This window comes from Pelecanus crispus, chromosome 20 (genome assembly GCF_030463565.1).
Source record: "Pelecanus crispus isolate bPelCri1 chromosome 20, bPelCri1.pri, whole genome shotgun sequence".
NCBI classification, from domain to species: domain Eukaryota; kingdom Metazoa; phylum Chordata; class Aves; order Pelecaniformes; family Pelecanidae; genus Pelecanus; species Pelecanus crispus.
Window position 1 is genome coordinate 5,019,748 of NC_134662.1, and position 25,619 is coordinate 5,045,366.

Genomic DNA, 25,619 nt, shown 5'->3' on the forward strand with positions numbered 1-25,619 from the left:
ACGTAGGTGCCCAAGCGTGGGGGACAGCGACAGGGGTTAATGCCCCCATGGTGTTTGCCAAGCAGGATTTGGGAGAGGGTCCCGGTGAATTTGCCGGCACCCTGATGTCCCAGCTACTTCCCTCTCCGAGCGGATCCAGGTGGCCAGTGCTGCCACCCTACGGGTTTCCATCCCGCTGTGCTGCTTTGGAAAGGGCACCCATGGGTGCTGCTTGGTGTTTGCTGGAAGGAGGGTGCTGCACCCATCTGATGTGCCCAGAGCGGATGATCCAGCGCGGATGAGCGTGGCTGCCGGGCGAGGCAGGACCACTGCCCGTGAATGGTGGGACGGCGTCGGCTCCAAAATGCGTGCCCTGCTCGTGCAAAGGCCTGCACACCCACGCAGCCGGGTCCTGCACCCGCGGCAAGACCCGCATCCCACCCGCCTGCTGCATCCATCCTGCCCGCGGGGCTGCCCGCAGCCCACTGCCCAAACCCTTCCTCCCGCTCTTCGTCTTCCTAAGCTTCATCTAGAAAGCCGGCGGTGCCGGCAGGGTCTGATCCGCACGACGCATCGTGCACAGGTCAGACATTAGGCGGGTTCATCCGGGAGCCCAGCTCCGTCCCACACACGGCGCAGGAGGGGGGTCCCCCCGGCACCCACCTCCCATGGGCCACCCTTCGCTAACGAGCACTGGGCGCAGCGGCGAAGCTGCACCCAGCCTTGACCCGGACCCACGACGGGTCTGCGGAGCGAAGGGGCTGTGGGGAGAGCAGAGCCGGAGCCGCTCGGGGACTCAAACCTCCCGGTGGGCTCGGAGCAGCAAGGGGCAGGTGAGGGGGGAGCGGAGGGACCTCAGGCACCCACTCACCCACCTCCCGGGGGCAAAGAGGGCCCCGGCAGAGGCAGCGTGGCTGATTTGCCACCAGCCATTTGTCTTGCTGAGGAAGGTGCCGGCAGTGAGTTATCGGAGCTCTCCTCTCGAGTGGAGATAAATGTCATAACAGACACCAGCCAGCGCGGCTTATGGATGGGGATTTAATAGACACCTCTCCCCCCGCCCTCCTCCTTGCACCGGCAGCTGCTCGGCGCCTAGGGACCGCAGCCCGCAGTGGGGTGGCGGTGGGGTCCGGCTCCTCCGCCGGCACCAGTTTTGAGCCCTGCTGTCCCCCTGGCCGGTCCCTGCAGCTGGGAGGTGACTTTGTGGGGTGTCCCCGCTCCCCAGGCCCAGCCCGGAGCCCCAACATCCCGCCGTGCCCACCCCTCCATCCGGATGGGAGAGCCAGCTCCGCCTGGCGCGGCGGGATGTCCCCACGTCCCCATCCTTGCCTGGCTCGGCGTCCTTTCCACACCCCTGGCCCCACGTCCAGCCCGACCTTGCGGCATCGCCCCGAGAGCACCGACGGCTCTGTCCCGAGCTGCTCCCACGAGGCACCGCCCGCCACGGCCGGGTCCCCGCTGTACCCCGTGTCCCCCACCCCGCCGGGGACAGCCCGGGCCCCTGGTCGGGGTGACTCCATCCCTTGGTCCCGCTCACTCGCCCCGACCCCATTGGGTTTTGCACCAACGCCTGTCAGGGTGAGCAGGGACCCGAGCGTCTTTTTGAGCTGGAACGCTGGGTTTCTGGTGAAATCCTGCAGCAGTGTTGCCGTGACGACCCTCCTGCAGTTTCCATCCAGAGATGTTTTCCTTTGTTGTGACAGGGACGCTGGGAGGCGGCCGCCGGCGATTGGGGTGCGCAGCGGCAATGGCGAGGGGCTCCCACCGCGGGGGGCCGGGACCCACCGCTGCCCCCGGGGAGACCCAGCGGGGCTCCGGCTCTGGCATGGGGCTGGGGGGGGTCCCCACGGCTCCAGCACAGCCCTGGCTTGGCTCCAGCCACCCCAGGGGACAGCGGAGGGGCCAGGAGCCTCGTGACATGAGTTTGATAGGTCTCAGCCAGGTCTCGCTCCCGTCAAGAGCCACAACAGAGAGGTGACGTGGCCAACACGCAGCGTGGCGACAGGCGTGGGGACATTGCAGGGTTGATGGGGACCCGAAGGGGGATGGAGGGGTTGGCCCTGTGAGAGCAGGCGGCGAAGCACCCTCGTCACCCCAATGGCAGAGCCAGTTTGGGGGGCAGTGAGGCCAGGAGCCTCCCGAACACCGGTGCTGCCCGATTTGGCAGCCGGGGCCACGGCGCCGTGACCGGGGTGCTGAGCAGCACCGCCGCTGCCATCCCGCCGGCACTGGGTACCAAGGGAGTGGGGTGCCAGGGACCTTCCCTGTGCAGTGAGGGGCCCCCCACCTCCCCGCAACTGGAGCATGGCTGCACACCCTGGTCCCTGCATCGCCGGGGGTGCACGGGGGGACCCCATCCCATGCCCGGCGGAGCCGCTTGTTATTCCGCTCAGGTCCGCCTCCGGCTAATGAAGCCCGTTCCAGGAGAGCTGCCACATTCATGGGGAGAGCGGCTTATTAATGAGGGCTCTGCCACCGCAGCTGGGGCCAGCGCTCGGGGCACTGGCACGGGGACAGGCAGCGGGAGGGCGGGCGGACGGACAGACAGCCGGACGGCTTCATGGCAGGGTGAACCGGCAGCCGGTGCCTGTCCTGGCAGAGGTGCCGGTCTGCAGCCGGGGCTGGAGCAGGGCGGGATGCCCTGACCCGGGCTCTGCTCCGGAGGGGACGGGCTGAGACCCGGCGCCATGGACCCACTTCCACGCTGCCCCCAAGCCCTTGCCCGCGGCTCCTCGCCCCCAGCCCCGTTCTGCGTTCGGCCAGGGCCAGACCTGCCCCATGGCACAAGCTGGGCACGGCGGCGAGGGCACGGAGGGGTCCGGGCTGGGGGCTGCGGCACCCCCCTAGGGATGCAGGGGCTCTGCCCTGGCCAGGCCCAACTCCCTCCAAACCCGCCGGTAGGATGCATTGATTTTATTTTCTGTTTCCATGGCAACTGCCTCCTTCCCTTCCCCCTTCCGGCAGCCGGACCCGCTCCTTCGCCCTCCGGCAGCACCCAGCCCCGCAGCACCCACCCTCCACCGGGGACACGGGCGGCACAAGCACGGTCCCCTCCTCCCGACGCTCTCCCGGGTGGCAATGCCACCATCTCCGCATCCGCGGGCAGGGCCCAACCCTGCACCCTGGTGCCCGCCACGGCACCGGTGGGTGATTTTGGGGGAGCAGCCGGCAGCGCTGGCAGGGGACTGGGAGCGGGTGCGGGGGACACCAGCACCGGTCAGCCCCTCTCTGCCACCAGCAATAATTAGCAGCAGGGCCGGCAGGACGCCGTGCTGGTTCATTAGCCAGGGCGGTAATTGCCCCCCCGGCACTGCCCGCGGGGGGATGCCCAGCAGCATCTCCCGGTAGCAGAGCCAAGCTCATTACTGGCACGTCCCACCCCGACACCTGCTCACGGCCGCTGCGCCGTGTCCCCGGCACCCCCTGCGCAGCGGCACCGGCGGGGAGGCCACCGGCACCGCAGCGGCCTGTCCATGAGCCCAGTGCCCTCACCCCTTTGGGAGGAAATGCTGGTTTGTGGCTTAAAATCAAGGCTATAAGGAGATAATTATAATTATAGCCTTTTATCCCCTTCCAGAGGCACGCACCCGTCGCCACCCTGCGCAGCTCCTTCCCAGCGCGGAGATGCCACCACATTGTTATTTAGCATTAATTACCGGCTGTGGCAAATCCTGCCCTCCCCGGCCCCCCTGGGACCCCCGGTCCCTCTGTGCAGGCAGGGGGAATAAAGGCAGAGGCGCTTCCCGGAGAACAGGAGGGCCCTGTGCCGGGCCGAGAGGCCGCGGCGTTGAATAACGCCTGTGCCGCATTCACCGGTAATCTCCAGTGTTTACACGGAACTGGAAATCAATCACCGCAAGTAATTAACGGCGAAGGGCACAACACCGGCTTCTTCTTCGGAAGCAGCTCCCGGCACCAGCCGGGGTTGCTCAGCAAAACTCACACGCCGGCACCACGCCGCACAAAAGGCACCGGCACCCGTTTCCTGCACCGCCGGCACGAGGTGGCCGCGCCGGCACAGGGCCAGCATCCCGGCGGCTCGTGGGTGGGAGCTCGGGCCCGGTGGGAGCGGGGGGCCTGGATCCGTGCCGGCGCCTGGTTTGGCACCAGCCTTTCTGTGAGCGCTTGGATAAAATGCAAAAGCCCCCCCGGCGGGCGGCTGAGTGCCGGGCTGGACGGCAGCCGGGAGCCAACGCCGCCAAGCCGCTCCCGGCACAGCCCGGCGCGAAACAGCTGCATTTACCGCCCGCCTCGTTCCTCGAGAGCGAGGAGGGTGAGGAAGATGCCGAGGCCAAAGAGCCCCCAGCCAGAGCTGCCCCCCCAGTTCCCCGCAGGCGGGAAGGGCTGGCGAGGCGGGGGGTCACCGGGGCGAGCGGGACGGTGCTGGCAGGCGCGGGCAGGTGGTGACACGGGTGGCGGTGGCACAAATGGCAGACCCGTCCTCGACGCGCGACCAGCCGAGGGGCTATTAAGGCTCCTGTGGTTTTTGACCCAATTTTTCAGGCGAAATTTGGGCGGGGGGGAGGAGAGAAGGGGAGGAAGGAGGAGGAAGATGGAGCGCATGGATGTGCAGCGGGCGCTGCTGCGTGTCACCGCGTGTCTGTGCATGCGTGGGCATAGACGTGTGTGCTCGCTGACACGCAGGTGCAGGCGTGTGCGCAGCCCCAGCCGGCCGGCCAGAGCCCCCGGAGCCACACGGCGAGGGGGAGGTGACAGCTTTGCAGCGCTCGGCGTGTTTTATTTTTGCTTGTGGCTGAGCGCAGGCAGCTTCGGCGCGGCCGCTGTGACTCACGCAGGCAGCCCAGCGCCCGGGGAGGGTTGGGAGGGCTGCGGAGCACCGCCGTGCCCTTGCCTTGCGTTGCCTTTCCCAGCAAAGCGGCCGCGGGGGCCGGCTGGGGACGCGGGACCACCGCGGGGCCAAGGCTTGGCAACGTCGCTGAGCATCAGGGCGCATCCGCAAAGACCCGGGGCCGTGGGCAAGCGTGGCGGCACCATACGCCTGCGAAGGAGAATTTTAAGCAGCTGCCGTGTTATACGTGTGCGTGTGGGGGGTGGTTTCTCCCCGCACAGCGGCTCCGGGCTCCCCGCGGCTCCCTCGCAGGCTCGGGGGGAGCTCAGCCCTGCCTGGCCGGCGTGCCCGCGGGAGAGCCGGCCCTGCCGTGCTGGCGAGAGGCAGCGGTGGTGGGGAGCCTGGGTTTCCCGGTGCTTTCTGCTGGTGACTTGCGTCGAGGGGGGTGCTGGGGTGCGCAGGGATGCTCCGGCGTGTAGGGATACTGAAACATGCAGGGATGATGGAGCATGCAGGGATGCTGGGGTGTACGGGATGCTGGGATGTGCAGGGATGCTGGGCTGTACAGGATGCTGGGCTGTACAGGATGCTGGGATGTGCAGGATGCTGGGCTGTACAGGATGCTGGGATGTGCAGGATGCTGGAGTGTGCAGGGATGCTGGGATGTGCAAAGGTGCTGGAGCATGCAGGGATGCTGGGGTGTACGGGATGCTGGGATGTGCAGGGATGCTGGGCTGTACAGGATGCTGGGCTGTACAGGATGCTGGGATGTGCAGGATGCTGGGCTGTACAGGATGCTGGGATGTGCAGGATGCTGGAGTGTGCAGGGATGCTGGGATGTGCAAAGGTGCTGGAGCATGCAGGGATGCTGGGGTGTACGGGATGCTGGGATGTGCAGGGATGCTGGGCTGTACAGGATGCTGGGCTGTACAGGATGCTGGGATGTGCAGGATGCTGGGCTGTACAGGATGCTGGGATGTGCAGGATGCTGGAGTGTGCAGGGATGCTGGGATGTGCAAAGGTGCTGGAGCATGCAGGGATGCTGGGGAGTGCAGGGACACTGGGATGTGCAGGATGCTGGGATGTGCAGGGATGCTGGAGCATGCAGGGATGCCAGGATGTGCAGGACGCTGGGATATGAAGGATGCTGGGATGTGCAGGGATGCTGGAGCGTGCAGGATGCTGGGATGGGCAGGATGTCGGGATACGCAGGATGCCGGGATATGCGGGATGCTGGGATATGTGGGATGCTGGGATGTGCAGGATGCTGAGATGTGCAGGGATGCTGGGATGTGCAGGATGCTGGGCTGTACAGGATGCTGGTCTGTACAGGATGCTGGGATGTGCAGGATGCTGGGATGTGCAGGATGCCGGGATGTACAGGATGCCGGGATGTACAGGGATGCTGGAGCGTGCAGGGATGCCAGGATGTTCAGGACACTGGGATATGAAGGATGCTGGGATGTGCAGGGATGCTGGGGCGTGCAGGACGCCGGGATGTGCAGGACGCCGGGATATGCAGGATGCTGGGATGTGCAGGATGCCGGGATGTGCAGGACGCCGGGCTGTGCCGGGATCCCCCCCCCCCCCGCCCCCCCCGCCACCTCTCGCCGCTGCCACTTTGAGCCGCGCTCCGCCAGTGCCACCTACAGAGCCGGCCCAGGAGGGCACCCAGGCACCCCCCGCGCAGGGCCCGCCGGGGCCCCCTGGAGCCGGCCCGGGGTGGGGGGGGGACCCCGACCGCAGGGGCGTGCAGGGGCGGGGGGCAGCGGGGAGGGGGCGGGGGGGGCGAGGGCTTTGCAGGGGGGCGAAGCCCGGGGGCGCAGCACCCCGGGGAGGTGCTGGGCCCGGGGGGGGGGCTGCCGGGGGGGCTGCCCGGGGTGCTCCCCCCGGTGCTCCCCCCCTCCCCCCCCGCCGGGGGGGCTGCCGGGGCAGGGCGCTCCCGCAGCCCGGGCCGGCCGGGGCGGGGAGGGCGGGGCGCGGGGGGGGCGGTCCCGGGCCGCGGCTCCGCCGCTTCCTGCGCGGGGCGGGCGGTGAGTGCGGGGCGGCCGGGGGGCGCGGGGGGCGCGGGTGCTGGGGGCTGCGAGGGTTCCCACGGCTGCCAGGGGGTCCCCACTGCTTTCCCGGGGGTCCCCACTGCTCCCCGGGGGTCCCCACTGCTCCCTAGGGGTCCCCACGGCTGCCAGGGGGTTCCCACTGCTGCTCGGGGGTGCCCACTGCTGCTCGGGGGTGCCCACTGCTGCTCGGGGTCCTCAATGCTCCCCGGGGGTCCCCACTGCTGCTCGGGGGTCCCCATTGCTCCCCGGGGGTCCCCATTGCTCCCTAGGGGTCCCCACGGCTGCCAGGGGGTCCCCACTGCTGCTCGGGGGTCCCCACTGCTGCTCGGGGTCCTCAATGCTCCCCGGGGGTCCCCACTGCTGCTCGGGGGTCCCCATTGCTCCCCGGGGGTTCCCTAATGCTGCCCGGGGGTCCCCACTGCTGCCTGGGTGTCCCCATTGCTGCTCAGGGGTCCCTAATGCTCCCTGGAGGTCCCCATTGCTGCTAGGGGGTCCCCAGTGCCACCCAGGGGTCCCCATTGCTGCTCAGGTGTCCCCAATGCTGCTCAGGGGTCCCCAATGCTTCACGGGGGTCTCCAACGCTTCCCAGGGGTCCCCTTTGCTGCACAGAGGTCCCCATTGCTGCCTGCATGTCCCCATTGCTGCTCAGGGGTCCCCTTTGCTGCACAGAGGTCCCCATTGCTGCCTGCATGTCCCCATTGCTGCTCAGGGGTCCCCAATGCTGCCTGGGGGTCCCCATTGCTGCTCGGATGCTCTAATGCTGCTAGGTGTCCCCAGTGCTGTCCAGGGGTCCCCAATTCTGCTGGGCATTCCCAGTGCGGCCTGGGGGTCCCCAATGCTGCTCAGGGTGCCCCCAGTGCTGCTCGGGGGTCCCCAGTGCTGCTCAGGGTACCCCCAGTGCTGCTCAGGGGTCTCCAATGCTCCCTGGGGGTTCCCATTGCTGCTCAGATGCCTCTAATGCTGCTGGGCATCCCCAGTGCGGCCTGGGGGTCCCCAGTGCTGCTCAGGGTGCCCCCAGTGCTGCTCAAGGGTCCCCAGTGCTGCTTGGGGGTCCCCAGTGCTGCCAGAGCCCTCCCAGTGCTGCCAGGGTGTCCCCAATGCTGTGCGGGGGTTCCCGGTGCTGTCCGAGGGTCTCCATTGCCGCTCAGGGGTCCCCAATGTTGCCGGAGTGTCCCCAGTGCTGCCCAGGTGTCCCCATTGCTGCTGGGTGTCCCCGTTTTTGCCCCTCCTGACCCCGTCTCTCCACAGGCAGCACGGCCGCAGGCAGCGATGCCCGTGGAGCCCCTGATCTGCGCCGACACGGCCACGCGGTGAGTCCCAGCCCCCCGAGGGGACGGCAGGCAGCGGGGTGCTGCGGCCACCACCCCCAGGCGGGTCCCTCCTGGGTGCCACGGGCCCTGCGGGGGACTCAAGTCCCATCGCTGACGCTGTCCCCGTCGTGTCCCCGGGACGGTGGCACGTGTCCCTGCAGGGTGAGCTCTGTGCTTAACCGGGATGCGAAGCAATTTGGGAAGAAGCACATGTTCGACGGGAGCGAGGAGACGTGCTGGAACTCAGACCAGGTAGGGGGATGAGGACAGGGGAAGCAGGAGGGGTGGGACGGGAGCCGTGCACGGGACAAGAGCCATTTCGGGGGACGGGAGCCACGCACACGGTGAACACCCCGCGCTCCCCGCCGTGACGGAGCCCCGGTGTCGTTCCTGCCTTCAGGGCACGTGCCAGTGGGTCACCCTGGATTTCCCCCGCACCGTCAAGGTCTCGCAGCTCCACATCCAGTTCCAGGGGGGATTCTCCAGCCGGCTGTGCACGCTGGAAGGTGAGGAGCTGGTTTGGGGGTGTGGGGGTCCCTCTGCCTCTGTTTACCCACATCTGGATCCCACAACTGTTTGTTGCGAGGCCCAGAGGTGTTTGCCAGCCATTCCCCAAACCCCAGAGGGGCTGAGGCTGTGGGCTGGAGCGGAGAGGGGTGGATAGCGAGGAGCTGGGGTTCTCCGCGACGCTTTGGGTGCAGATGGGAACCTGGTCCCTTAGATGGGCCCCTGCTCCCAGCCCCGCAGCAGAGATGGAGCAGCCGAGGCCGTGGCAGCCGTCGGAGGCTCCCCCAGCACCCGAGCCTCCGCGCGGCTGCCTCCACCTTCGCCTTCCGCAGGCTGCAGAGCAGGCGAAGAACTGGTGAAAATATCCGAGCTGTACCCCGAGGACATCAATGCCATGCAGATATCCTTTGCCACGTCGCGGGCTGGGCGGAACGGCTTGGTGGGTGGGTTCAGAGCCACCCGCGGCTGCGGAGGGGCAGGGGGGCGATGGCAGAGCTGCGGTTTAAGCGACAGACGTGTGGGTGCCTGCTGGCACTTTGCTACCGCTAAAGCAACTCAGCGGAGCTGGAGCAAATCTGGACATCGCCGGCCACGGTACAGCGGGCTGCGAGCCCCACGTGGGCCCGCTCGGAGCAGGTCTCCCATGTGTCGTGGCGTGCCCCTGCCTATTTTTTCTCCTTTACGGGCCCCGCACAGATTCCAGGTGGAGGAGACGGTGCTGGATAAGCTGAAGATCACCTTTGGGAACAGCAGTGACTTCTTCGGGAGGATCGTGGTGTACCACCTCGGGGTGCTGGGGGAGCGGCTCTAGGGCAGCGGCGAGGGACAGCATGGGGGGCCGCTCCCCCCTCGCCTGCGCTCCCCCGTGGGGGCAAATGGGACAGCAAACCCTGCCAGCGGGGACACGCTGCCCCCAGTTGCACCCCAAGGCTCTGAGGGAACCCACACCCCTCGGGACGGCAGGGACAGAGGGACGCTAGTGGAGATCCACACACCGGAATTCCGAGCCTTTGGCGGGGCGCAGCCTGTGTAACCAGCCCAATAAACGGTGTCCCCGCTCCCTCCGGCTGCTCCTTGGGCAAGCGGCACCCCAGGACCGAGCCCTCCGGGGTTTGCCACGGCCGTGCCGGTGCATGGCTCGAGCAGGTGAGAGGAGAAGTGCCACCTCCACGTGCTGCGAGCTCTGGCTGTCTCTCACCTTTGCTATAACCACCCCTGAACTCCTTGGAGCAGCTCTTTGCAGCCTGGCGGGGCTCCGGCTTGGGATCGCAGCGTGCCGGCTGTCAGCCGGAGCCGTGCCGTGTTCGTGGCTGGCCGGGTGATGCTTCCTGCGGGGTTTTGCTCCTGCCTATGGATATTTCCCTGGCTGGTTAGAGCGCTGCGTGCAGGGAGGGCTTGGCAGGTTTATGGGCTTAAGAGGGAGCTTCCCTCCTCAAAGAGACAGCTCTGGAGAGGAATGCCGGGGCACTGGGAGGGTGCAGGCCTTGAAGAGGTTGGTTGGCCCAGTTCCCCTCACAATTCCCCAGTAGCTGGTGCTGGGATTGGGGACTGGCAGCTGTGACAGGCTGAGGCAATGGACAAGGAAGGCTCCGCACGGCTGCTTTAGCGTTTACTTCCATTAATGCGATACCTGAATGCACACGCGCACAAAGCAGCCGAGCCTGGACAGGGCAGAAATGCAGCTGCCGTGAGGAATGAGTGTCCCCGGGTGCAAGGCACTGTGGCCGTGCCACCCTCCGGGAGAGGCACAGGTCCACGGAGGGCAGGCAGTTCCTGGCTTCCTCCGCGTGCTCCTCGCCTGGAGCATCGCGCCGCTGCCCGTTTCGGGACGGCTGGGTGAGGCCGTGTTGGTCCCAGAGGAGAGCCCTGCGTCAGCCGGGAGAAGCGCTGGTGCTGCGGTGGTGCAGCGCGAGCTGCCGCGTCACTGCAGCTCCTTTTTCTGAAATAGCCTGAGGATGTGATTTTCGATAACCTGTTGGACTAACGGAGAGGAGAGAAGTGAAACCCAGGGAAGCCAAGCCTGTGAGAAGCCAGTACTGCTGCGGGCAGGACCTGGTCACCATTTTGCTCCTGTTTTCCAGTGGGAGGTCGGAAAACCCCTTTCTCCGGGGGCCTGTCCCCATCTCCCCTGTCCCAGCCCTATCGCCAGCACAGCTCTGGTTTGGAGGGGGAGCAAGGGGAACAGGACTCATCTTGATTTCTCTGGCGCAGTTTCTCTGCATGGCAGAGCGGGGAGCTGTGGTGGAAGGTCAAAAAAAGCCCCGAGCAAGGCTGGAAGCTGGGAATTGCGTGGAGGCTTTTTGAGGAGGGAAGGCAGGGCTCCCTGCCAGGCACGGAGGGGACACTTGCCTTTCTTGTGTCCCAGGGCCACGGCCAGATCCATCGGGGTGTAGCCAGAATCTGCCTCCATCGTCAGGTCGGCGCCGCGAGCTGCAAGCAGGCAGTGGAGATCAGGGTGCGGTGCTCCCCTGCCGATGTGGTGTCCCCTCCGGGTCAGGCACAGGGCGAGGGGACCCCCAAAGGTGCCCGTCCTGGCTCAGCAGCCCCCCATGACACCCCGAGGCTGCTCAGTTTCTCCCCCCAGGCATGTCACACTCTCTCCCCGAGGCGGTTACCAACGAGCAGAGATCCGAGGCCAAGGACTAAATGCAGATCTTCCCCGTTACCTAGTAGGGCCTCGACACACTTGACGTGATTGCCGCGCACGGCGTAGAGCAGAGGAGTGCCGCCGTTCTGCAGGGAAAGGGAAGGGGCTGTGTCATTGCTGGCCTCGCACGGGGCCGTGCTCATGCACCTCCCGCTTCTCCCAGAGCGGTAGGTCCCCGACCTGCTGGGATCCCCTTTCCGCCCTCTCCCAGCTCGGGGCTGGGTGTTTTCTCGCAGAGCAGCTCTGCGCAGGTTTTATTCTCTGTATGCGATACAATAACTTTTAAATTGTGTAATTTTAAAGACAACCTTAAGTTCTGAGCGCCGTTTCCTTGCGGCTGGTAACATCACCAGTGTGAACAACTGAGGAAACCATTTAAAATTATTATCCAGATTAATTTCTCGTAACAACTGCATGAGCAGGCAAATGAGCGCTGCAAGCCTGGGAAACATCTAGGAGAAAGGCACTGCTGCTAACTCAGCCCAGAACGATGTGAACTCGCTGCTGCTTTTTAAAATGAGCTTTGCGGAGCCCCATCCGGGGCTGGGTGTCGCTCCCGGCACTGGCGCGGTCCCCACAGCAGCCTGCGCCCGGCGGCACTCACCCAGTCGTAGATGTTGATGTCCACGTTCCTCTCCAGCAGCATGATGACAATGTCGGTGTAGCCGCCCATGCTGGCCAGGGACAGGGCGCTCTCCCGCTCCTTCGCCAGCACGTGGGGGTCAGCGCCCTGGGGAAGGCACAGGCGTCAGCCCCGACAGGCGAAGGAGCCCTGCTGGGACCCAGGGTGCTCAGCACAGCCTTGCTGGGTACCCCAGGAGGGCTGAGCACAGAGCCAGGTCCTGACGGCCCGATGGGGTACAGACAGCTCCCATGTGCCCAGTGACCTCTCCTTACCAAAGTCCCTACTGGGCATATTTTAATCATCATCAAACATCTCAGGTGAGGACTTAAAAGCCGTTCGCCAGTGTCAGAAACCAAGCCTGATGGTTCCTGTTACTCGGCCCTTTTCCCCATCGCCAGTAACGCTGTTACTGGTGCCGTCTAGATGCCCGTACAGCATCCACCATCTCTTTTGTTCCTGATTTACCTAGAAAACCTCCCTGTCCTCCAAGCCCTGCCAGCCATGGATCCCTCCTGGACTTCATTATAGCCTTTATCAATGTATCACCTCGTTTATTTTGGGTTCTGTTTGTGTCTCTGGTAATGCATTGCAATTTTGCTGCTAATACAGTAACAGAGCCAGAGTTGGGCCAGTGCTTATGTGGTGTGAGTGCTTGCTGGCCATTGGACACACATGGATGTGGGACGGAGCTTTGGGGAGCAGCTTGATCCGAAATGCAGGAGGACCTGGTTCTTGCTCACCCCCAGACAGTCCTCGACTGCAAGCCCAGCACTCAAGGACGATGCAGCAATGAGTTCATTAACTACAACGATACCTTGGCGAGCACATTTGCTGGCGGATTACAGGGCCCAAGTGATAAGCCTGATCTCAAATTACCAATAAGCAGATACTTAATTACAAACAGTTATTGCTAGCTGTGAGATAAGGTTCTTCATGCTCCTGACTTAGCTCACAGCCCAATGGGGAGTAGGATCCGACAGCATCTGAGCCGTTAGCTCTGCAAACGTGTCCTGTTTGGTGCCATGGGGAAGATTGGCTGAGATGGTACCAGAATGGTGCTGGGCAATTTGGCAGGCACCGGGATTGGAGCTGGGAAGTCTCCTGTTCACGAGGTGCTGCGTGAGCCCAATGGCCTTACCCATTCCAGCAGGTGACGGACCGTTTCGATCTCTCCGAAGGCTGCAGCCCAGATCAGCGGCGTGAAACCTCTCTCATCAGGTTTATTTACCAAGTTCTCACCTGCACAAACATGGATGAGACATCGTAAATAGGAAGGGTAAAGGCCCCACTTCTGCTCCCTGTCCCCCCAATGAAGGCTGTAAAACTAAGCCAAGGGTTTATCAAAAGGTGTGCTGGCCGGACTCTGCACGCTCTGGGGTAAGAACCCAAAGGAATAGCCGCGTACCTTTCTGAAGGTGCTCTTTCAGCTGGCTGAGCTCTCCTTGGGCAGCAAGCTGGTGGATGGACAATGCTGTGGGACAGAAAGAATTCACCCATCAGGACAAACTTTCCCCAGCTCTGCACCCACCATCTGTATGTGGGTCCCCGCAAGTCTGAGCCCCCAAAAAACCCAGTGGGTAACTGACACCCTTCTGCCGTACAGCGGTGGGGACAGCCAGGCATGGCGAGTGCTGAGAGCAACGGCGCTGCAGGGAGCAGCCCAAGAGACCACCCCGGCGGGCACTGAACGGCGTGGCAGCAGGAGACGGAGGGAGGCTCCAGCCCCACTATCCCTCTGCTCCCTCTACACCCCGTATGCATCTACAGTCTGGGACGCAGAGCCCGCTCTTCCCGGCGGTACTCACTATCCAGCGTGGCTGGGAGGGCCGAGACCTCGTTGCCTCGCTGCCTGTTCGTCAGCGTGTTCGAATGCTTCAGGGGGAAGCCTGTTCCAGAGAGAGGAGAGAGTCAGGGCACATCTCCTCCATGCAGAGGGAGGAACTACACTGACTTGAGGCCAAGAACCTCATGAAAGCTCAGGGCTCATGCACCTTATCTGCAGCTGTTCTCTCCTGTCCCTGGCAAAAACTGAGTCCTGCAAAAAAGGAATTATTCCCTTGCAAGTAAAGAGCCTGGAGGCTGAGGTTTGACCAGCGAGAGCGGACCAACAGCTGAGCAGGGAAGATAAAACAGCTGGAACAGCTGCCCAAGGAGGGGCAGGGTGCATCTGGGGCACTGCGGGAGGCAGGGATCTGGCATTAATGGCATAATTGCAAATGATATACTGCGGAGGACAGCCTGGGGGATGCACTCAAGTTCATCCTCATATTTCCCACCCTTGAAGAGCTCCACTTGGAAATCTCAATGCGTTTTCAACAAGCCATTTGTAGCTTAATTAGGAAAGTATATGGAAAGAGTTTGCCATCTCCGATTGCACCACATGGAGCTGCAGCGACCTCTCACTGCTGGCACGAGTCATCAGCAAGGTCTAGGTTTGGACTTGGCCTTCCACGTTATGGGAGGGACCAGCAGCAGTAAAAGACTGTTTTCTAGCTGCCTTTGTGGGATGAGAGATCCAGCCGACCTCTCCCATGCCTGTCTCTCACTGGGGCTGCACCTGAGGCTCTGCAGCACTCACTGTCAAGGGCCGAGAGCTGGGTGCTCCTCTGCCTGTCCATCGAGGCAACCGAGGGCTTTGGGAGAGTGCCTGCTCCACCTACAAAACAAGGGCGGCCATTAGGGACCTTGGTTCCACTTGTTGGGGCGCAGGCTGGGCTCCGCATGCGGCACAGCAAGACCCAACCAGCGCGGCAAGCACCCTGTGTGCTCCCCGGTCCCGGGGCGGCGGGCACGCTGATCCCACGTTACAGGGGGACAGGCGCTGCAGGATCCTGGGTCCGTGCATGCCCCATCTCGCCTCCCAGCACCCCGTCACCCCCAGCACTCACCATGCCTCTGGTCCAAGCATGGCGTGTCCTGGTCCGGCTGCAGACGCCCCAGGGGGGCACCGCTGTCCCCCGTGTCCCTGGTTGCAGCCAGCTCCTCTGCGGTTGTTGCTCCCTTGGCTCTGTTTTCACCCGCTTTCAGGAGCTCCTGGGCATCCCCGTCATTGCGGGGGGTCTCCACAAGATGAGTGACCGCTTTTTCACCTTCCATGGGGCAGCTGCTGCACAACAACGCGTTAGGAAGGGGGAAAAAGCGGGGACATGTCCCGGGACGGAGAGGGCAGCGGGGGGGAGGCTGCTGAGTCCCTGAGCACCGAGCGCTTGCGGCCACCAAACCCCTCCGTGCCGGCAGCGCGGTTTGGGGTCCCGCTTGCCCTCTCCGGCCAGAGTCCCCGCACCGCCGGTGGACAAAAGCTCCCGTCACGGGAGCTTTGCGAAGCTGCAGCGAGACCGTCACCGAACCGCTCACCCAAGCATGGCCGCCTTCCCGCTCGCAACGGGGCCAAGCCAGGGCGGGTCAGAGGGAACCCCCCCGCTTCTCCCCGGCCACCCCACCGCCGTCTCCAGCCTTCCCTGCCCGCCTCGCCGTCCCCGGGCTGGCTGCTGGGGCCTGTCCCAGCTCAGGCCAGGCCGCCATTCCCCGGCGAGGAGTCTGGGCTCACCCCCGCCATCCCCCGGCGCGGGGGCCCCCCGTTTCCCGTGTCTCAGCGCTTCCCCTTTCCCTGGCCTCAGCCAGGCGGCCTGGCAGGGCCGGCCTGGGGGGGCTGCCCGAGGGGAGCGGGGGGCACCGTGGGGGCCCGCCGTCCAGCTCCACCTGCCCGCTGACGGCATGGAGGACGGGCGAGACGGAAAGCCCACTGTTAAAGCGACAGTCCCTTTCGTGGAGGGGGGACAGGGATGGGGTGGCGGTGCTGGCCATGGGGCAGCAGGTCCCCACTGACTTGGGGGACCCCCCCCAATTTGTCCCTCGTCTCTGACATCCCGCTACCGCCTGAGGAGAGCGGCTCGGGCCCCCCAGGCCCCGGGGGTGGGAGCGCTTCAGCCCCTCAGGCCCATGGCACCATGGCGGGGCTGTGAGGGGACAGGGGTCCTGAGGGGGGGGTCCACGGGGAGGGGACCCCCGGGCAAGGTGCCCAGCGATGTCCCCAGTGCCCAGCGATGTCCCCACTCCCCTGTCCAGCACCTAGGGAACCGGGGGGGGGTCCCAGCGCTGGGTGCCCGAGGCCCCCGCCCGCCCCAGGCCTCCACACCCAGCCCCCAGGGGCAGGGGGGGCACTGATGAGAAAAGGGGCGATCGTGGTGTTTTAACCCCCCCCCCCCCCACCCCCCCCGGGGGCCGGGCTGGCTCGGGGCAGCAGGGACGCAGCGGCCCGACCTGGGGAAGGCCGCCCCGGGGCACTCCCAGCGCCCACCCGCGGTGTGGGCCCGGCCCCGGCGGGGGGGCACAGCCCGGGGGGAGCGCTCGGTGGCGGGGGAGGGGGGGAGGCGGAACGGCCGCGCTGGGGCGATGTTTCCAGCCGCGGTTGTTTGCGGCGCGGGCGCCGCGGCGGTTTCCCGCCGGGGGGGTTTTGGCGGGCGCCGGCGGAAGCGGAAGTGGCGGCGGGGCGGGATGGAGGAGTCCGAGATGCAGCTGAAGGTGAAGAAAGGTGGGAGCGGGCCGGGGACGGCCGGGGAACGGCGGCTCGGCAGAGCCCGGCAGTCGCGGGGCCGGTCGCGGCAGGGCCCTGTGGGTCTGTGTTGGCCGGTCGTGACAGGGCGCGGGCACGACAGGGCTCTGCAGCGACAGCAGAAGTCGCGATGGGGCCCTGCGGGTCGTGAGGGAGAAAGGTACGACGGGTGGATGGTGACAGGGTTGTCGCAGGTGGTGACAGGGCGCTGCGGTCACAACAAGGCCCCAAAAGGCACCGTGGTGTCAGTCACGACAGGGCGCTGGAGGTTGTGACAGGGCAGGGGGTGACGTGCCCCGACAGGACCCCGCGGTTCGGGGCAGGCAGAGCTGGCGGGACCCCTCCGGGTCCCCCCCAGCCCCTCAGAGCCCTGCCCTGCCTGGGAGCTGCCCTGTGGCCCCCTCCCGCTGCCTGGTTCTGTTGCGTGTCTCGCGTTGTGAGTGCAGACAGACAGACAGACAGACAGCTGCTGTGCCTGTCCCGGGGGGTATAATTACTCCTGTAAAGTTTTCAACTTATTCCCATTTGCATTTGGAAGGCTCGGCGCGTCTGCCGGTGGTACAGAGCTGGGGTGTCTGAGCAGTTGTCACCGAAAGAAAAGCTGAAGGGAGGAGCAGAGAATCTTTTTCCTTAAAAATAGAAAATTATGCAGGAGCTGAAAGAAGATGTTCTGCTTCAGCCTGGTGAAAACGCTCCTTGCTTCACCCTCACGCACACCCGCTGTGAACAATGAAGCGATCTCTGATTTTTGTGTGTCTCAAATATTAGGAGCTGTCAGCGTTCTCCCTGCAGACCCGCAGGGAAAGAGAGATCAGAGCTGTGATGTAGCTGCGCAAGCCGCCAGCTGAGAAGGTGTTGCTGTGTGGAGGGTGGCCTAGGCAGAGGTTGGGGCAGGATGAGAGGGGTGGAGCAGGGGGAAGTGGCTCAGCAGCAGCTCAGAACGGCACCGAAGCTTACCGAGCCCTGGTCTGCGGCCACTGCGTCTCCTCCGTGGACATTTTTAGGATGTCACAGGGGGAGATGTCTGGAAGGGAGCAATAGAAGGACACTGCGGGGGTGGCTGAGACACAGGAGAGCTTGAGGCCCTGAGCAGAGCTGAACCTGAACAGGCAGTAACGAGACAGGGAGCCTCCAGACCAGGAGATGCCAGCACTCCCAGCTGGATGGGGTGGCTGCGGAGCACAGGAACAGGAGCCAGGCCACTGCTGGGCTCTGCTCATCTCCTGCTCCCCTCCAGATTGGTTAGAAAGGGCCCAGTGATGGGCATAACCCAAGTGGTCCCTGAAACCAAAACAACCAGAGCTCGCAGGGGACCGTGGAGGCGGTGACATCTCAGGCTGCTCTGTCTCCGTCTGGAGCCCAGCTCAGCGCTGGCTGCAGGTGCTGTTACAGGGAGAGTGGGAACAGAACTGCCTGTTCAGCGGGATTTTGCTTTTGCGTCCTTGTTAACAGACTAGTTATCCAAAATACATGAGGCTTTGCTCTGATCTCTCCTCTGGTGCGTTGTCGCTTTGGAAACTTTGGGCCTTTTGCTGTAAAGGCCCCTGCGGGTGCTGAAGCTGGAGCAGGAGGGTGCAGTGGGTGCTCTCTGAACCTCTCCAGCCCGCACATCTATGCAGGTGTCAGAGACTCTGCTGGGGACAGGACCAGCGCTCCAGGGCACCATTTCCAACCCGCCTTCCCCCCTGTTGCTCCCTGCTTTCCATAACTGTGGTGTGTTTCTTGTTGCAGTTACGGACAAATTCACCGAGAGCATGTACGTTTTGGCCAACGAGCCCTCCGTGGCACTGTACCGGCTCCAGGAGCACGTGCGGAGATCCCTTCCGGAGCTTGCACAGCACAAGGTGAGCCGCACTTCACTACACAGTCAGGCACAAGCTGTTTTCCTGACTTGGCACATTGTCCCTATTTCACCTCCCTGGTGGGGAGCAGGAAGGAGGGAGGAAATCAGCCATCGGGGTGCAACGCGCTGCGGGACCCTGGCTCGGTCTGAACTAGAGGGGATGAGGGGACATTGCAAATTTACCTGCGGACCTGAGGAAAAAAACTTGAGAGTCCAACTGCAGTCCTGTGCTCTCACGGCTGGACTTGTGCGTGGAGAGAAAGAAAAATGAGTAGTCTGTCTTGTACAGGGAGAAGGGTGATGTTAAATCTTATTACCGCTGCCTGTGCTGTGAGGTTTTTATTTCCGACATAAAATAAGGGGGAGGGTGAGAGGAGGGAAGCGGGAGCGTGAAGAAACAAGTGAGAAGAGCCCACATGAGGCAAAGCAGGATAATGAATCGCATCTCACAGCTGTGTTCCTACTTTCCTCCAGAGCACGGAGCACAGACACTTTAATGCCAGCCTTGTTGTCCTTCTCCCTCTTCTGCCAGTCATGATTCATTAGGAGTGATGTCTCATGAATAGATTACTGCTTCATGTCTATGCTAATGCACTGTCAGGCCCCATTTTTCACCTTTGCTTTACAGCCCTGGTTTCCAAATTAACCTGGATTGTGACACTTTATTATTCAATTATTTATTAACATTTTATATATGTGTCTGTGTGCAATGGTAGGTATATAGAGATGTATATGTATGTATAGCACATGCTGATGCGATTGCATCACTGGCATGTGGGAGACAGGTTTGTAATATTATTCCTGAGCTGTCGCTTGCTTTCATTTAATCAAGATAGTCCCAATTTCAGGGAATGTGTCCTGAACAAAAGGAAATTGAGCAAATTGTATGACAAGTCATGCAGCGGGAAGAGATCAGTTTCCATCACGGAAGGGTGCGTAACAGGGATGAGGGCGAGGGGCAACGCAGAAGTGCTAATGGAAGCGACAGCCGAGTGAAGGCGCTGGACGCAGAGCATGGTGTTCGGCAGCGGGGATTATGCTGGGCAAGATCTCTGAAAACCTTTGATTCTCTCATTTTCCCTGCTTGGCAGGCTCATGGCAGTTATCCACAGTGTTCTGCAACCTCTCTGGCTCATCTAAGTTCATTTCCTAGCTGCAGCCACCCCAGAGAAATCTCTTTTGTAGCCAAAATTGCTGCTGTTTTCCACTTTCTTCCTGTGAGGAAGGAGGCCATGCTGCCCTGCGGATACCAGCAGCAAATGCAAGGATCCTGCATCCCCCACCGTGGGACTGCAGCCATCACAAGCGTCAGATACCTTTGGTCTTTGATGCCTTTGTGTTCAGCCTTGCAGCCTCCCTCCTGCCCTGGCCGCTAGCCCCAGCTGGGGCCGTGGTGGCCTTTGTACACGAGGAAGAGCTCGCTGTGCTCTCTGCAGCAACGGCACACATCAGGACAAAGCGGAACCGACTGCGCAGTGCCCTCTGCCCCGGGGAACTGTGGGGCACTGCCCTGGTGCCACCCCACTACCTGTTGGCCTCTCTGGTGTTGGAAAACATTTCCTGATGCTTGCTCAGAGGGGTTGCTGTTTACATCCATTTCTTTTTGCCCGCTGTATGGGCACTTCCAGCTTAACTGCTTTCCTGGTTACTGGCTCTGTGTTTAATGGTGCACTGATGTGGCAAGAGCTGGGAGAAAATGGAAAGAAAATTATTTGTGGCAGCTGAAAGAACAGCAGATCCAGAGCTGCTGCTAGTGACTTTTCCTCCAGCCTTGTCAGCTCACGAGCTTGTTTTTTCCAAGGCTGCAGCATCATGTTTGGGAGCATGCTCTCCTCCCTGCTGGTAACCAGTCCCTGGTAGGAACTGAGAGGGTTAAACATAACTCAGTTAGGCCAGTGTCCTGACTGTGCTGCCAGGCTGCTGGTAATGGGCTTGTGACCAGGTTCTCTCTGTCATCCTTGATCCCGCTCTCATTTTATCCCAGTTTTGGGCATTGCTGTTTGCAGCGAACAGGCTGGGCATGTCAAGCCCTTGAACCCAGGCAGCCAAACCCCAGGAGAGAGGGATGTGCTCAGGGCCCTGACAGGGCTATCGTCACAGCGGAGTGTTCAATTAGGTGGGGATGGATTTTTGGGTTGTTCTGCCAGAGCCCATCGGCTTCGTGGCTAGAGACTGGAACAGGAGGGTGTCAGCAGGGCTGTGCACCGTGAAAACGCTGTCAGGTTTTATCTAAATCAGAGCAAAGGCATTAAAGTGAGGTGGTTTTAATTCTTCAGAACAGAAAAGAAGAAAAAGAAACATTCTGTGTGGATCCATTCTCAGGTAATTTAGTCCCAGGATGTACGTAATGTGTAATGGAAACAGGATTTATTGGTGGTTTCCAGCTTTCCTTCAGCCGTTCAGCTCTTCCATCTCTGGCTGGCTGAGTTCTCCTGAGACACAGCCTTTGAAATTCCCAGGGAGATTAAACCTAGGAAAAATTGGGAGGGAGGGGGCTGGGAGGAAAGTTTCCGCAAAGAGAAGGTCACCTCCATGCCTTTACAACAAGCAACTTTCTATGATTTGGTAAAACAATAATCTTAATACTTTCCTCACCATCTCAAACTCTCCAAGCAGATTTACCACCTCCCTGATAAGATACAGCGTAATGCAAGGCCCTCGCTGCCTCCGCGCGTCGTAGCGGTGCTGCTAAGCCCCGCTCCACACAGAGCGGCCTTCCTGCATTTCGCCTGGTCTTTTGAGAACTTATATCTCCTCGTTAATTTATTTCCAAGCCACGGTAATGTATCATTAGTGCTATTGTGTATTAATAGCTGGCTTTAGTTCTTAAACTGCATCCAAGGGTGTGTCCTGGGAATTTGAAGAAAGGACATCAAGAAAAGATTAAGAAGTGAGGAGCTCTAGGGAAAGGCTCCTAATTAAGGACATGAAAATCCCAGGAAGCGGTGGAAATGCTGGGAACAGACATCACTGGCTCTAGTACTGGGAAACGATTAAAATCTACTGGTGCTCAGAAATGGCAGGGCCACAGGCACGCGGCTGTGACACACACGACCGAGGCAGTGCGATGTCGGGGTCTAAATGGTTATTAAAGATCATCTGGCACCTCTTGGAGAGAGCACGGTGAGGAGCCGCAGGAAACTTTCTGCGTCTTTTGCAGCTGCCTCCGCACACAAAGCGTGTTCCCAGCAACAGATACAGTCGTGTAAAACACGATTGGGCTCTGGAACGAGTGCAGCCTCTGTGGGGTTGTGAGTCCTGGGTCGAAGGACCCTCTCCTGCAGAGAACTGCCTAGAGTCTTGCATGTAGAGGCTTGTTTCTTTTGTAGTTTAAAGCTATGTGGTCAAGCGTCCTGATGTAGGACAGGCTTTCAACAGCAGAAGCAATTCTGGATGAAGTCCAAGCTCCTACCCGACCTCCTTCACTCACAGAAAGAGGCCCTTGGATTTCTTCTGGCTTGTAACTAGACCCAGCAGAATAGACTGGAGAATTAGCTCCCATGAGAACATGTTTTAAAGAGTGCCCAAACTACTTAAGGACTCTGGAAATAGTTATCTATTGAGCTACACCTCTGAATTCAGCTGCGCTTTCATTGTGACTTGTGTATTTGTTTGGTTTTCCCTTTCCTTGGAGCTATACAGCTTACAATTATGTCCCATGCCAGAACTGGCTGCCTGCAGTGCTGCTTGAGTTTGTGTGAAGTTTGCAGGGCTCCTTCGAAGCTCGTGAAAGGAAGGGCACGGTGCTGACTGCTGCTTGGGATCAGATGCCAGAGTTTCAGAGCAGACTAGAGGACAGGGACGCTTGCAGCTGTGAAAATGTTTATGAATGGCAGGTCCAATGAAACGAGAACTTTCAGTGCTGTGAAAGAAACTTTTACCTGGTTTTGCATGAAGGACTAAAGACCAGGCTCTGCAGGAGCTGTGTTGGTTCAGATTCTGGCTGCCTGCTGAGCCAGACGCACTGGGAGATCCGAGTACTCCGAAACATCCAGCTGGTCCGCTGCACTCAGCGCAGTTGCTGGTTGCTTGGAACCTGACTGACCTGGCTCTCAGCTGGATCACGGGCTAAAACATCTAAAAACAACGCAAATTTTGCCAGAGTATCCAAAATGTTGGCCTGAACTCATAGCCCTTCCAGAAATACACACAATAAATGTTCCTTTTAAATGCTAGTGCATGGCACCCAGAGCCTGCTGTGCATCACAGGCTGTCAAGCAGGAGACAGAATCCAAGCGTAACTTCCAGTGAAAAGCAGCCAAAGCCCCTGTTTGGGCAGGGCTGGCAGAGCGTATCGCTGCGGGCTGCGCCGCCGCGGCTGTCCAGTGCACACCTAACGATGCCACCTTCTCTTCTCTTTCAGTCTGACATGCAGAGCTGGGAGGAGCAAAGCCAAGGAGCCATCTACACGGTGGAGTACGCCTGCAGGTACGAGAGACTCCCCCAAGCAGGAGGGTTGTGTTCGCGGGCGGAGGTGTTGCAGTAGAAACAAAGCAGAAGCCGCCTGCGCTTCCCTGACGCCTCCCTGGAGTAAGCCAGGGAGAGAGCACAGTTGGGCTGGGGGTGCGAGGGTGTGAGGCAGTGCTCTCCGAACCGTTCCCGTGGATCCTGGGGGCTTCGCTTTGATGAGCGTGCCAGCTCTTCCCCAGTTCTGTGCGTGGTGCAGAGCTGCCCATCTCCTGCGGTTAATCCACCCGCCAGCTAGCTACCGTGTGAAGATGCAACGCACTGTATAAAGTTGAGGTTTCTTATTTACAGTCCTCTGTCAGGGGCTGTGTTGCTCTAAAACCTTGATGCCTTTGGAAAGGCTAAGCAGTCCTCCCTCTCCTTCCACCCCACCTCTTTTCTTCTTTCAGTGCCATAAAGAACATGACTGACAGCAGCGTGTACTTCAAGAGCATCGACAGCCTGCTCAAACACGCCATCGCCATGAAGGATCAGCTGAACGCTGCTCAGGGCCGCAGGTAGCAGGGGGATGTGACACTGCCTGTTTTTCTGAGTGACCGGTCTGGCTGGCAGAGGCTTTGGTGATAAATTTGGCCCGGTGCAAATAGGCCAAGCAGCTATCTCAGAAATACGATTCTAGACTATTATTTGAAAGAGCATGCTGCTTGCCTTCCGGTGATCTTCTGCCTTTGTTTACTGGGAAGCAAATAATCTTGTTTACAAAAGGGTAACTGGAAAATAATTGATTTCCTTATGTAAAAAGAGATGTTTGGTTGTGTGATACATTAAATCTTTGTTGTGTCAAAGGCATTTGGAGTGAGATGGTGCTACCGAGATGGAGCAGTTGAGAGGCTGCGTTTGGTGCTGTTCTCTGTCACGTACGTGGCTCTTTTGGGGCAGAGTCCCACAGAGATAAGTGGTGGCAGAACAATGATGCACTTTTGTATGTTTGCGGTTGGACTACAGCTACTAAAACATCTTCCAGCAGATCGTCTGAGTCTAGTGTATTTGTCTCTCCTGAGAACGCTGGTGGTATTGGAGTCTGACTGGGTAGAAGTGAGAAAATTCCCAAATGCCCATCCCTGATCAAACCACCGCAGCGAACAGAGAGCCTCTGTCTCTGCAGAATGACTCTGTCTTGGACACTTCTGGTTCAGGTTCCGTATTTTCCCAGTTGGCCTGCGTGGCAGGGTCACAGTCTGCAGCCCAGAGCATTTTTAGTGGTTTTTGCGATGATGTGCCTGCAAAGATTGCTGTCTTGACACCCATGGGGGCTGGTGTGTGCTACTCCATAGCCTGCGCAGCGCACGGAGAGGTGTGCTTGTCCAAGCCGCTCTGCTGCTGCAAGCAGTGAGGTTTTATTTGAGGGAACCCCTGGTTCTTCACATCCTTCTGGCTGCTGCTGTCCTGCCTGCCTGCTGGATGTGACTGTCTCTTTTCTTTTTACAGCACTGTTGCCCCACAAGCCAAGAATCCTCCAGCCAGTTCCTGATTTCAGACAAGACTGGCCGTCCTCTGCCGCCTTCTCCAGCCCAGCTCTATGTTCTCCAGCCACGGGGAGGAGTGAGAAACCTGCTGCTCAATCTGTGAAGCTGCACAGAGGCCTCTGCCTGCCTCTCTGTTCCCAGTAACAAGGTGCTGCACCTGAGCAGGCAAATCCTGCCCCTGGGGTCAGGACTGCCTCTGGGGGTGCTTTGGGGAGCAGCTGTGTCCCTTTCCACAGCCCTTTGCAAAAGGGAGATGGGGTGGATCTGCATTTGTCCTTTCCAGTTCTTTTTGATGGCAGACTGCTATGAGGCGTTTTTTTCTGTCTACCTCTTGGCCACAGAAATATCTCAGAAAAACTAGGTCTTGCTTTCAGTATTTTGTAGATGGCTCTGCGATGACATAATGTAGGCACCCTTTAGCTTTGTTCAGGAGGCATTCTGCAAGGAGTGTTTTTCATGTGTGTGCCAGGGAGTTGCTGAATTTGGTTTTGGTGAGAACAAAAATAAAAAGAAAAAACAAGAAAGTTGTGTCTAAAACCTTCCCCTGTTGCTCGCCTCGGGCTGGGGGGTCTTGGAGCCTGCTGGCTCTGTGTGTTTCAAAGGGCATGGAGCAAAACAAAGACGTGCAGAGTTGGAGCCTTTCAAGTAAAAAAAGAAACTGTCCTGTTCTTCAAAAAAACAACAACAAAAGGACTTTCTTCGTCCCCTGTCAAGCAGTGGGAAGCAGAGCTGTACTCACAGCTTTGGAGGTCACTTTAAAAAGGATGCGACTTCAATGTTAATCTCTCCTGGAACCAACAGTTCTGTTCTGCTGAAGAATTTACCACGGATGCAGGGATCAAAGCAGCGCTAAACTCAGTTTCCAAAGAAATTGTATTGTGCTCAGGGTAACAGGTGTGTCTCAGGATAATAGCAGGGGAGGCGAGAGGGAATCTGCTTGAATCGGTGCCCTCCCTTCACTCCCTGAAATGCTTTAGTGATGGCTGAATGAGAAGGAATTGGGGAAGAACGAAGCGTGCTGCTGCTCTGGGCCTGGGCAAGGCTGGCAGAGCGTGGGGCTGTGAGTAACCGGCAAGGCGTTCGTCAGCGCAGGGACAGAGCAAGCGAAACCTGCTTGTGTTTAACAGCCGCTGCCTTTAGTACTTGCGCTTTCTGCCCTGCACGCAGCAGTGCCGATGCAAACCCCTTCCCGGAGCTCAGCCTCGACAATCGGCACCGTTCTCCCGATGGCACCCAGGTAATCCATCCCCAGAGAGGTCCCCCTGCCTCCGAGCAAAGCCCCTTTCCCTGCTAAGAGCTGTTAAGTGACCCTGCCTAGCACGCTGTGTCCTGCTCAGAGGGCGGATGCGCTGGTGACCGAGCAGCAGGCTCTGCCAC

General features: G+C 60.7%; 3 protein-coding genes across 6 annotated transcripts; 2 read left to right on the top strand and 1 right to left on the bottom strand.

Annotated features, from left to right (window-relative positions):
- The first annotated feature begins 8,094 nt into the window (after nt 1-8,094).
- NR2C2AP (nuclear receptor 2C2 associated protein) lies at nt 8,095-9,459 on the top strand. Its single transcript, XM_075723794.1, has 5 exons — nt 8,095-8,135; nt 8,297-8,387; nt 8,536-8,641; nt 8,975-9,042; nt 9,337-9,459. The coding sequence occupies exons 1-5, from the start codon at nt 8,095-8,097 to the stop codon at nt 9,451-9,453; spliced, it is 423 nt and encodes a 140-aa protein (XP_075579909.1). The 3' UTR covers nt 9,454-9,459.
- A 1,104-nt stretch (nt 9,460-10,563) lies between these two features.
- Nucleotides 10,564-15,010, bottom strand: RFXANK (regulatory factor X associated ankyrin containing protein). The gene is made up of 9 exons (XM_009485445.2): nt 14,803-15,010; nt 14,493-14,570; nt 13,720-13,800; nt 13,320-13,385; nt 13,053-13,153; nt 11,894-12,019; nt 11,309-11,375; nt 10,992-11,072; nt 10,564-10,622 (listed from the first exon to the last, which is right to left on the bottom strand). The coding sequence occupies exons 1-9, from the start codon at nt 15,008-15,010 to the stop codon at nt 10,564-10,566; spliced, it is 867 nt and encodes a 288-aa protein (XP_009483720.2).
- Nucleotides 15,011-16,408: 1,398 nt separating this feature from the next.
- On the top strand, nt 16,409-24,762 carry BORCS8 (BLOC-1 related complex subunit 8). Of its 4 annotated transcripts, none has more exons than XR_012831777.1 (6): nt 16,409-16,445; nt 18,198-18,310; nt 22,673-22,737; nt 23,166-23,273; nt 23,778-23,912; nt 24,205-24,237. XR_012831777.1 is itself a non-coding variant. In XM_075723630.1 (5 exons), exons 1-5 carry the CDS (start codon nt 16,409-16,411, stop codon nt 24,245-24,247), a joined length of 366 nt encoding a protein of 121 aa, XP_075579745.1. In that variant the 3' UTR covers nt 24,248-24,762. The 4 variants fall into 4 exon arrangements, 2 of the variants coding, with proteins under 2 accessions (XP_075579745.1, XP_075579746.1); XR_012831778.1 differs by lacking the exon at nt 16,409-16,445 and adding an exon at nt 17,248-17,318; XM_075723630.1 differs by lacking the exon at nt 23,778-23,912 and having other exon boundaries at nt 24,205-24,762.
- Nucleotides 24,763-25,619: the final 857 nt, after the last annotated feature.